We start from the raw sequence: 12,873 nt of genomic DNA, 5'->3' as shown, positions 1-12,873 counted from the left end.
AAAGCTGCACTCTAGGCTGATGTTTAAGGTGGCTCAGTGGTGCAGTAATTAGCACTGCTGCCTCACAGCTCTAGGGACCCAGGTTCAATCTCACATTTCTAAATGTAAGTATTATATTATTTGCTGAGAGAACATTAGAAAACTGTGGCCTGGTTTGTATGTCTCTGCTGGGCCTCACAATTACTTATCCTCTAACACCAATAAAGGAACATATTGCGTCCATGCAGTTTAAGAAATTTAGGTCCTTATTTTAAGTGGCCTTTATGATGCGGCCTGTGCTGGGGAATTGGTAAACTTTTGCAGGCTTTCTAAGTAGCCCTGTTCAGCGAGATTGGCCAAAAGGATGTTTCAGTAACACAACCTCCTGCCTCAGAGGTGACAGTGTACCCACTGTATTGGCACCAGCACCAGACTGGCATTGCTCTGCCCTCTGGCACCAGGTTTGGCAATCTCAGAATCCACACCAAACAATACCTGTTTAAAAAAAAATGCAAAAAAAAGTAACAGAAAGAAGTGGCTTCATCAAAGAATCGAACTGTGGAGTGGGTCCATCAATAGCTGGTTAAATAGCAGTTTGCAATTTGAGTAACTGTATTGCATAAGATAGCAGGCGTCTATCCGACATGATCGAAAGGATGAGATTTCTGTAGACAGGGTATGGTAGAGAATTATCAAGATACCGCCCAGGCTGGAGGGTATTGTATAGATTGGGGCCCTTGGAAAACTGGGGGCTGTGGTCCATGCTGGACACTGACATTAAACACAATTTCATTTCTCTGCCCTCAGTGTTCCTTCATGGACAGCCATTTTCACCGTCGTGCCAACAATTTGCTTTGGATTCCAGGTAAGAGAGTTGTAGTTGAGGGTGGCTAGAGGGTACAATGGGAAGTGATGGCCTAGTGGTATTATCACTCGATGGTTGATCCAGAGACGCAGGTAGGTTCAAAAGCTGCTGTGGCTGATGGTGGAATCTGAGTTCAATGAAAATCTGGAATTAAGAGTCAAATGGTAACTATTAATCCATTGTTGTAAAACCGCACTCTGGTTCACGAATGCTTTTTAGGGAAGGAAACTGCCATCCTTACCTGGTCTGGCCTACATGTGACTCCAGACCCATAGCAACGTGCTTGACTTTTAACTGCCCCCTGGGTAATTAGGGATGGGCTACAAATGCTGCCCAACTAGCGACGCCCTCATCCCATTAATGAATGATAAAAGAAGAAGTGAGCGATCAATCTATCTCTTATTCTCCAGTTGGATTTGCATCAGTGGGACTACACATGCTCTATATTCCACAATAGTTTGCAGCCTGTTTCTAGGATGAGCATTTCTTGTACGCAGGTCAGATGTGGTAAGAGCAGTAATGTGGAAACTGGATCACATCTCCGTCCTCCATGCCCTGAAATAGCCCAGGAGTTAAAGAATCTCAATTTTTCTCACTTCCAAATGATAATTCTCAGTCCTCATAGCCCTGGATGATATGTCAATGCAAGTGAATATCTCCATTACTGCTTTAATGTTACAAGAGTTGCTGTTTCAACAACCTCTGGGTGAAAAACCAATTTATCCTTAACTCGCCTCTGAGACTTTGATCTCATACTTTAAGTCTATGCACCTTTTTACTGACCCCTCAAATGATGGAAAAAATGGCACTTTCCTCTCCACCTTATCAATGATTCTCATAATCTCAGAACCTTACACCAAACTATCAGGTCTCTGCTCAACCTCTGCAGATCCAAGGAAAACAATCCCGGCCGATCCAATCTTTCCTGATCGTTCCCACCCTCCAGGCCAGGCAGTATCCTGCTAGATCTTCTCTGTATCTCATCTTTGTATAAAACAAAGAACAGCAAATTGTGTTATGAACCTGGAAAATACTAAAGACCACAGGGATCTTCAGAACAAGGGTCAGAAGAAGGGTCACTGGATTCGAAACGTTAATTCTGTTTCTCTCTCCACGAATGCTGTTGAGTTTACCCATAAATTTCTAATTGTTGTTTCTGATAACGTAGTGACAAGAAATGTACACAGTACACCGACTGTGGCCTAATTTGTATTTAATATATTTTCAAGATAACCTCCCTGAATGAGTTTCTGATTTTATGCATCAGTTGATAAAGGCATATCATCCCAGTACCGTCTTAACCACCTTATTGAGGGGTGGAATGGTGGCTGGGTGGTTAGCACTGTTGACAACCTCAGACCAATCCTATCGTAAGAAAATTGATATGTCATCCAAGGTATATAAGGAGAGGGTCTTTGTAAATCAGGGAGAGTGTGAACCGTCATCTAAGAAATAAGCATCTAGCTCTCACAAGAAATTGCTAAGCTCTCTAAGAAAGCACCATTTATCCATAAAAGGTACCACAGCACTTCTAGCTAAGATTCCTCACAGAAGACTTCACAGAGAAAACATCTCTGACAGCCAGATCAGTGAAAGAAATGTGTTTATGACTCTAGAACAGGAGAAGAAAGGCGTGTAGACTTTGAGAGACTAAGTTTTAATTTACTTTCTAATTACTTGGGTTTATATAAGTGGGACTTACCGGTAGAATTCAGTTCAATTCGGGAACAGTTAGTAGTTAAGGGGGAATTGTTCAGTTTGTAACTAATTCTGTTAATTTGTTCACCGTTAGGGTTAAATAAATAAATTGTTACTTGTAAAGTGAATATCATAAAATCCCTACAGTGTGAAAACAGGCCCTTCAGCCCAACAAGTCCACACTGACCCACAGAGCATCCCACCCAGACCCATCCCCCTATAACCCACCTAATCTATACATCCCTCAACACTACAGGTAATTTAGCAAGGCCAATCCACCTAGCCTGCACATCTTTGGACTGTGGGAGGAAACCCACGCAGACACGGGGAGAATGTGCAAACTCCACACAGACAGTCACCCAAGGTGGAATCAAACCCAGGTCCCTGTCACTGTGAGGTAGCAGTGCTAACCACTGAGCCACCGTGCTGCTCTTAACCACTCTTTTATAACAGATTACAAAGGCAAGGCGAGCTTCTCTGGGTATTTTAGGTTTAATTATTAGAAGACAACGACTAAAAAATCTGCCAGTCCAGTTAGATTGCCACTCTTACAGTTAGCTTAATTGGTAAGGATACCCTGAGGAAAACAATCAGTTCCATCTGGTTGAGACTGGTGCTATTTGCAGAGTAGAAGCGGATGGAGGTCTCTTCTGGATTTGTTAAATGTTTCAGAGGGTGGGCAGTTAATGCAGAGACAATTTCAATCAGCTCATTTGTAATTGAAAACATTTAAATCATCCTTCCTCACAGAGTCATTGAGCTGTACAGCACGGAAACAGACCCTTTCCCCATGCCGACCAGATATCCTAAATTAATCTAGTCCCATTTGCCAGCAATTGGCCCATATACCTCTAACCCCTTCCTATTCATACACCCATTGAGATGCCTTTTAAATGTTGTAATTGTACCAGCCTCCATCAATTCCTCTGGCAGTTCATTCCATACACGCACTACCCTCTGTATTTGTTGTCAGGTCCCTTTTAAATCTTTCCCGTCACACTTTAAATCTATGCCTTCTGGTTTTGGGCGCCCTACTTTGGGAAAAAGAGCTTGGCTGTTCACCCTATCCATGCCCCACATGATCTTATAAACCTCTATAAAGTCACCCCTCAGCTTCTGACGCTCCAGTGAAAATAGCCCCAGCCTATTCAGCCTCTCCCTATAGCTCAAACACTCCAGCCCCATCAACATCCTTGTAAATCTTTTCTGAACCCTTTCAAGTTTTACAACATCCTTCCTATAGCAGGGAGACCAGAACTAAACACAATATTCCAAAAGTGGCCTAACCAATGCCCTGTAGAGCCACAACATGACATCCCAGCTCTTATTCTCAATGCATTGAGCAATAAAGGCAAGCATACCCAATGCCTTATTTACCACCCTGTCTACCTGTGAATCCACTTTCAAGGAACTAAAAATGTAAACTCCAAGGTCTCTTTGTTTGACAATGCTCCTCAGGATCCTATCATTAAGTGTATACATCCTGCCCTGATTTGCCTTGCCAAAATGCAACACATTACATTTATCTAAATTAATTCCCATCTGCCACTCCTCGACCCATCAGCCCATCTGATTAAGGCCCTGTTGTTCCCTGAGGTAACCTTCTTCACTATCCACTACACGTCCAATTTTAGTGTCATCTGCAAACTTACTAACCATACCTCCCATATTCACATCCAAGTCATTCGTATAAATGACAAAAAGAAGTGGGCCCAGCACCGATTCCTGGAACACACTGTTGGTCATAAGTCTCTGGCCCGATAAGCAGCCCTCCATCAATATCCTCATGTCTTCATAGACCATCTGATTGGTCCAAAAGCTCACGGGCTTTGGTTCCTACACTCACATTCTGGATGGAGGATTGACTATTTAATACAAGGCACAAAATTGGGATAAGGGAAGCATTTTCAGGGTGACATCTTGTAACTAGTGAAGTGCCACAGCTCTCAGTACTGGTGCCACAATTATTTACAAAGTGTTAGGACAGAGAGCTAAACCAAATCAGTCTGCCACCTCTGTATTTGCAGCACAGTCTAATTAAACTGAAGACTCACAAATAATCACTCCAATGTTCCTTAACCTGATTTCTGACCAACCGATCCCAGACTTCGTGAATAATTAATTTACAGACACTGGGGATTTTGTATCTTAAACAAAAGACTTAACTATTTATTAAATACACAATAACTTTAGCAAAGATAAAAATTAAATGACACGGTAAGCTAATTAATGCCTGTGCTTTAAACCGAAAACAGTTGTTTTTGGCCCCCATATAAACAAAAGACAGATAAACAAACAACACACATAGTTAATGGATGAATGAAAGAAAATAACAAAACAGGTGAGATTACTTAAATAGCTTTCACAATGTAGTGTTTCACAGGCATAGATGTGGACTTCCAGGCTGTTTTTTCCTGAAACATTGATGACGGTCACCTTCTCAGTTCTTCCAGGCAAAAGCAGCAGAACTTCTAACTCAACTTTCTATACGTCTGGCTTCCAGAAGCTGGTATCTCAGATCAGGCAGGGAGCTTTCAAATCTTCATGCTGTCTCAGCAGCAGCCTGGGAACATCTCCCACAAAACATAGCTAAAAAAAAAAGTTCTGGCTCTTCCCTGATAATCTGATCAGCTCTTCCTGAGGTCTCAATTACATTCATCAACCGTCACCTAGTTGAACATAGAGTCTCTTCCTGACTTGCCAGAACCAATTCTCAGGTGCTGACTTCATTAATGGCCAACTTCTGCTTTCTGTTTAAAAACAATGCTCTCCCTGGGGATCGTTGTGTCTGTTGGAACCTTCTTAATCAAAGCTCAGCCTGCAATTATCTACCAGGCCTGGTCTCACAAACAAACAAAGCTTGTTTTGTCAGTTTTTTTTTTCCCTTTTGCCACAAGCTGTCCCAAAGTCCACCAGTCATTTCCGGCCCTTAATTCAACATTGTTAAATCAGTGAGGGTTCTAACAAACAGATGTTATTGAATCAGAGGAGGAAATTGAATGTATTATCACCAAGTTTGCAGATGACAAAAATAGATGGGAAGGCCAGTGATGAAGATAGCACAAAGAGTCTGCAGAAGTTAAGTGAGTGTGCAAAAATTAGCAAATGAATATAATATGGGAAGTGTGAGATTATGCTCTTTGCCAGAAAGAACATAAGAGTTGAATATCATTTGAATTGAGAAAGAATGCAGAAAGGTACAGAACAGATGAATTTAGGCATTTTAGTGCACGAATCACAAAATGCTAGCATCCAAGTTCAGCTGATAATAGGGTGTATAGGATGGGCTGAAGGACTGAAAGGCAGTGATGATATTCGAGAGCTGCATTGGAAAGTAGACTGTACAGATTGGGAAAACAGGCTGGGAAAGATTAGGATGATGCTTGACAAGCTGCATGACCTTGAATGAGCCCTGTGAACATTCCTTTATGGCTGACGATGATACCTGCAGCTTGCTTTCCTGTAGCTGTTTTCTGCACTGGCCAGAAGTTTTGTTTTCTGTAGTTTTTTTTTCTGTGCCTTGCTGTTTGTTACACTGTATAAGAGAGAGAGAGAGTTTCATTGCAAGTTGTTGGACTTTGCCTCGGGCCAGGATTGTGAATAGTGCCAGGAATGAACCTAAGCCTCCAGACCAGCTTATCGAGGGGTCCCCGACGGGGAGAGGGGCATGAGACTTATTGCTTCTTCCTCTTTTTCGTTCTTTTTATTTACTTAATAAATGTTCCTTTCCTTTTCATCCTTTATTATTACTTAATAAATGTTCACATTTAAGCAAATTGCTGTTGTCAATTTTATGTAATGGAATCTGAAGAGCCGCTTGGATACACTCTGTGATACAAAACGTAGGGAAGGCAAGTGGAATGATTGCCTTCATTTCAAAGGGAATGGTGTATAAAAGTTTAAAGGTTTTACCAAAACTATGCAAGGCATCAGGCAGACCTCAGGTGGAATACAGTGAACTGTTTTGGGCCTGAAAACAGGGGATGTGAGGGAAAAATAAAATCACCCGAACCTGGAACTGGCGCAGACTCGACGGACCAATGGGCCTTTTTCTGTGCTGTAAATCTGCATGACTCCATGACTTTATGAGGTGTGGAACGGCCAGACAGTTGTCAGTCTAATGCTTAAGTGTGCAGCGGAGGATGTCATGAAGCATAAGCAGATGTGCCTGGGATCTTTTTTGCCTATTCAGCTTCTTTATGGAGAACAGTCTCAAGGATTCTTCTGGATGCTTTGTAGGAGGTCCATCTGGGATCAGACTGGGCCAGCTAGATACCACAAACCAACCACAACAAGAGAGTTTTATATTTCAAAATGGGAGAGCTCAGCTGGGAAGCTCTTTCCTTTTGTTTCCTTTGAAAATCTAAAGCAACCTCCAAATCAGAAGCAGCAGCTTAAGGTTAATTTAGGATATCTACTCAGCATGGATGAGTTGGACTGAAGGGTCTGTTTCAGTGCTGTGCAACTCTATGACTCTATAACCTGACAGTCAGAAATGTATCAGGGAACCTCCAGTAAACACACAGTTATCACAAGACGAGTAATTTCTGAGAAATACCTCGTTAAAAAAACAGTTCTGCTTTTTGTTGTCAACTTCAAAAAACAGTTCCGGCATCTTCACCCCTCTAAACACAGGTCTATAATAATTATTAAATATTAAGCCATTATAGCGTGCTTTCTTGAATTCTCTCGTCACAATCCATTCCTCCTCACTCAATCATGCGCTCAACTCCCACTCCAGAGATCTGAACACATTATGTAGACTAAGTATTGAAGGAATTGTTTATCAATTAACTAGCTGTTGGGGCAGACGTCCCATGGCACTATCTATAAAAGAGTAGGGTATTCCCCTCATGCTAGGATTTATTCCTCAAACAAAGAAATTACCTGGTCATCATTGTATTGGGTGTGTGTGTGTGTGTGTGTGTATGTGTGTGTATGTGAGTGTGTGTGTGTGTTTGTGTGTGTGTATTTGTGTGTGTGTGTGTGTGTAGACTGCATTGATAGGATTGACGGCAGAATCTTTTCTCTCACAGTTGAAATGTTTAATACTAGGGGGCATGCATTTAAGGTGAGAGGGGAAAAGTTCAAAGGAAATGTGAGTGGAAAGTTTTTTACACAGAGAGTGGTAGGAGTCTGGAATGTGCTACCAGGGGGAGGCAGATACGATAGGGGTGTTCAAGGGACTTTTAGATAAGTACATGAATATGCAAGGAATGGAGGGATATGGACCAAGGGCAGGCAGAAGGGATTATTTTCATTTGACGTCGTGTTCGGCACAGCATTCTGGGCTCAAGGGCCCATTCCTGTGCCTTGCTGTTCTATGATCCATGTTCTATGTAAACTGTCTGATTGATTCCTACCTTGCAACAACAATTGTGCTTCAAAAACACTGCACAGGCACTAGAAAACAAACTTTTTGGGATGTCCTGAGGAGGTGAAAGGCACTATGTAAATACAAGTCCTCTCTTTCATTCCCATTGCTCGATATCCAATCTACAGAATGTGATGGCGGAGGCACTGGAAGGCAAAAACACCATGGGGGATACCTCTGGGAGGGTAGATATGAAGAAAATGGCTTTCTATCCTCAGAACATTGATCTGAATCTCTGTGCCTGTGTTCCAGTGTCACGAGGCCAGTGTGGCGATCTACAGCAGCATGGAGAACAGGAAACTCTCCCATTGGATCCTCATCTCTGTCCTCTCCATGGTGGCATGTCTGCTCATTTACTCCATCACAGGTAAAAATGCAGCAACACAACATTCATCCTTCACTCCCCAGGACTTGCTCATTTATCACTTTTTTTAATAATTGGAAAACACTAGATTCCTCATGAGTTCATTGGGTCAATGCACAGGAGCCAGATTCTCTCCGACTAGAATGTGTTATGCCCCATGTGCTGAATCTCAATGGGACCAGATTTGGGAATACCTCTGAGTCTCTGGCTTCCAGAGGGAGAAAATGATCAGACAAGATTCAGCTTGTGTTCCCCATCCAGTGACCCTCGATTGGAAAGTGGTCCTCGGACAAACAGAGCTTCAGGCTGTGATGCACCCCATGATAGAGCAGCCCACTGATTCCACCCCTCCTCCATGAGGGATAGTCATGACTTTGAGATATCAAAGAGTTAATTGTAAGCAAACATTATATCGCCAGAGCCTTCCCAGTCACGAAAGGAAGTTTTATCCTGCTGTTCAAAGGTACATGGTGAAAACATCAATAATGGGTGGCATGGTGGCTCAGTGGTTAGCACCGCTGCCTCACAGCATCAGGGACCCGGGTTCGATTCCACCCTCCGGTGACTGTCTGAGTGGAGTTTACACATTCTTCCCATGTCTGTGCGGTTTCCTCCCACAGTCCAAAGGTGTGCAGGCTAGGTGGGTTAGCCATGGGTAATGCAGGGTTACAGGGATAGGTAGGAGGGTGGTCTGAGTGTGATGCTCTTCAGAATCTCAGCATGGGCTCAATAGGTCGAATGGTCTACTTCCACACTGTAGCGATCCTATAAAAGGTGGGAAGGAGGTGGATTCCAATGATAAAGAGGGAGCTGGTTATAAATACAGGTGATGGTGAGGGTAGCTTCTATGGCATTAGCACCAATGGTGATAATGTTATAAGTGTAAGCAATAAAGCAGGGATAGGCAATTTCTCCCTGTTCCTCCATTTTATGGCAGGCCTTCTTCCTCAGCTCCCACCCATTCCCCTCCATTTCCTATTCTATTGAAAATCTGCCTATCTCACCCTAAATGTACATAATAATAGAACACCAGTCACTCTCTGGGGTAGAGAATTTTAAAAGTCTACAATGCTTTGAGTGAAAAAATTGAAAATGTTGCTACTTGGTGTGCCCCCATGTTCCTGATTTTCCAGCTAGGACCTGTTAAAGTGCCCAGCCTGTAAACATTTCATGTTTAAATGAGATCATCTCTCATTTTTCAAATGCCAGACAGTATAGAATTAGTTTACACAACCATTCATCGTAGGACAACCCTCTCAGCCCAGGAACCAACCTAATGAACCTTTGCTGCACCACCTTCAGTATTACATTCCTTAAGCAGAGACACCAAAACTGTACACTGTCCTCCAGCTCTGGTTTCAACAGAAGCTGTAAAATTGTTGCAAGACTTCCTAATTCTTGTACTCCACTCCCTATTGCAATGCAGGGCAGCAATCACTTTCTACACCTGCCTGCTAACCCTCTGTGTTCCTTGCACATGCACATCCAGCTCTTTCTGAACACGGGCATTTACAAGTGCCACATCTTCTTAAAAAGGCATTTTTTCCTGTATTTACAACCGTCCTATATTATATTTAACCAGTCATCTTGCTGCTCACTCACTGATCTGTCTGTATTTCTCTGTGTCCTCCTCACATCTTACTCTCTCTTCTAGCTTAGCGTTCAGCATAAAAAATGAACACATTACTTTCCTGCACCTCTGTCTAAGTCATGAATATAGGTTGCAAATAGCAGAGGCTCCATCATTGATCCTTCCACTGTCTGCCAATCTGAAAAACAAATTTTATTTATCCCTACTTTCTGCTTCCTTGCTTCCCACCCCTTCCTGAAACTCTGATGGTCTCAGACTCTCTCCTGTCACCCATCACTGACAGCAGGAACCAGCTGATGCCACCCTCAATAAATAACTTATTGTGGACTGCACTAACAAAACCAGAAATTGCTGAAAAGTCTCAGCAGGGCTGGCAGCATCTGTGGAGAGAAACCAAAGTTCATGTTTCAGGTCTAGTGACCCTTCTTCAGAATGTTCCGATTGAAAGAAGTGTCACTGGATCCGAAATCTCTCTCCACAGATGCTGTCAGGCCTGCTGAGATTTCCAGCAATTTCTGGTTTTGTTTCAAATTTCCAACATCTGCAATTCTTTTAGTTTTTTGTTTGCAGACAACAATACTTTACTCACATGCAGTAGTTGAAGTAGGGAGAGGAGGTCATGCTAACTGACTCCAATACCATGCTGTACCGCAGAAAGTCAAGTGAAGCCTTCTGTAGATTATCCATGGCCACAAACCTTTTTCAGACACCAGTGAGAGTCAGCAGTAAGAGTTAGAGCAGCTTAGTCGAAGTAGCAAGCACTTTCTGTGGCACAGTGGCTCACTGGTTAGCACTTTCTGCCTCACAGTGCCAAGGGTCCAGGTTCAATTCCAGCTTTGGGCAACTATCTGTGTGGAGTTTGCACAGTCTGCCTGGGTTTCCTCCGGGTGCTCTGGTTTCCTCCCACAGTGCAAAGATGTGCAGGTTAGGTGGATTGGCCATGGGAAACGCAGGGTTACAGGGATAGAGTGGGTCTGGGTGGGATGCGCTTCAGAGGGTCAGTGTGGACTGGATGGGCCGAATTGCCTGCTTCCACACTGTAGGGATTCAATGATACGTTAGGGGGAATCTGTGGGTGTGCGGTCAGGTGTCCTGCACACCAAGGCATCAAAAGGTACACCATCTGGGGCTGAGCTTACATTGTCTTCTTGAGAAGAAAAACTCTGTAAAATGGCCAACTGCTGTGGTTTATTCCAGGAGTGTATGGATACTTAACATTTGGTACAGACGTGGCTGCAGATATCCTAATGTCATACCCAGACAATGAGGTTCTCATTATAATAGGGAGACTGCTCTTTGGGATCTCCATCATCACCATCTATCCCATAATACTCCATTTGGGCAGGTATGCTGTGATTTTCTAAACTTTGTTCAATTGTCTCACCGAGGATAATAGTCTGAATACTCAGTGGGATGGCACAGAGCTCACACAGGCATGGAACCATAGAGTTGCACAGCACAGAAACAGACCCTTCGGCCCAACATGTCCATGCCAACCAGGTTTCCCAAACTAAATTAGTCCCATTTGCCTGCATTTGGCCCACATCACTCTAAACCTTTCCTATTCGTGTATCTGTCCAAATGTCTTTCAAATGTTATAAATGTACCTGCATCTACCATTTCCTCTGGCAGTTCCTTCCATGTAAACACCATTCTCTGTGTGAAAAAGTTACCCCTCGGGTCCCTTTTAGATCTTTGCCCTTTCACTTTAAACCTATGTCCCCTACCCTGGGAAAATGATCTTGGCTATTCACCTCATCCATGCTCCTCATGATTTTACAAACCCCCATAAAGTCACCCCTCAGCCTCTTACACTCCAGGGAAAAGGTCCCAGCCTAACCAGCCTCGCCTTATACCTCAAACCCTTCCAGTCTTGGTACCATCCTTGTCAATATTTTCTGCAGAATTTCCAGTTTAATAACATCCTTCCTGTAGCAGGGGCGACCGGGACTATTTGTAGTACTCCAAAAGTGGCCTCACCAATGTCTTTTAAAGCCTCAACGTGATGTCCCAACTCCTGCACCCAGTGCTCTGACCAGCGAAAGCAAGCGTGCCAAACATCTTCTTCACCAACCTGTCTGCCTGTGATGACATTTTCAAGGAACTATGTGCCTAAAACCCTAGGTCTCTCTGTTCAACAACACTCCCCAGTACCCTTCCATTGACTGTGTAAGTCCTGCCCTGGTTTGTCTTTCTAAAATGCAACATTTGTCTGAATTAAGCTCCATTTGCCACTCCTTGGCCCATTGGACGGAATGATTCAGGACTGCACTTCCAGCCAGTGTCACCCACTCTGGGCATCAACCCTGCTACAGTAGGGGTTTAAAGGTCCAAACTACTTGGCAATGTAATCTCTGGTGACAATTTTTGCTCTTTGTTGATGTGCTGTCAGAGAAACATGGGCAATACGTGGGGTCTATGCCGTATGGTACTTCAAGTCCCTCTTCGCCATTCAGTGTGGTTATGGCTGATCATCTAACTCAGTCCCTGGATCCTGCTTTCTCCCCACCCCTTTTGATCTCTTTAGCCCCAAGAACAATGTCAAACTCCTTGAAAACATTCAATGTTTTGGCCTCAGTTGCTTTCTGTGGCAGAGAATTCTACTCTCCTGATACAAACCTTCCAACAGCTATGAAGAATACAGGGAACAGTTATATGCTTCATGAGGAGTAGAAATCTGGTGAAATGACCAGGTACATTTTAGATTAAGTTTAACAGAGGGAAGTATGAAGCCACATTTTCTTTTATCGTTCACAGAAGCAAGGCATTATCTGACGTCCATCTGAAAGTGTCCTGAACTGAGCACCTTGCTTCAATTATTTCAGAGGGCAGCTGAGAGTCAGCAAACCCCCTCCTCCATTGCTGTGGGTCTGGAATCAGAGAGGCCAGACAGGGAGGAGAGTAGATTTCCTTCCCTGAAGGACATTAATGACCCAGATAGGTTTTACAACAATGTTCACTATCCCCGTTATGGAGGCTGGCATTCCAATTACAGTTTTAAC

General features: G+C 43.3%; 1 protein-coding gene across 1 annotated transcript in view; it reads left to right on the top strand.

Annotated features, from left to right (window-relative positions):
- The window catches only part of slc38a8a (solute carrier family 38 member 8a), a 49,743-nt gene that overhangs the window by 24,759 nt on the left and 12,111 nt on the right, over positions 1–12,873 (top strand). Inside the window, exons 5-7 of the mRNA XM_020510113.1 lie at positions 787–844; positions 8,169–8,283; positions 11,069–11,216. Coding sequence (XP_020365702.1) covers positions 787–844; positions 8,169–8,283; positions 11,069–11,216 — 321 coding nt within the window. The remainder of the gene's footprint in view (positions 1–786; positions 845–8,168; positions 8,284–11,068; positions 11,217–12,873) is intronic.

The sequence above is a fragment of the Rhincodon typus genome, chromosome 15 (genome assembly GCF_021869965.1).
Source record: "Rhincodon typus isolate 14 chromosome 15, sRhiTyp1.1, whole genome shotgun sequence".
Taxonomy (NCBI): domain Eukaryota; kingdom Metazoa; phylum Chordata; class Chondrichthyes; order Orectolobiformes; family Rhincodontidae; genus Rhincodon; species Rhincodon typus.
Note: the sequence above shows the minus strand (reverse complement) of the source record. Positions and strands in the feature narration are given on the sequence as shown.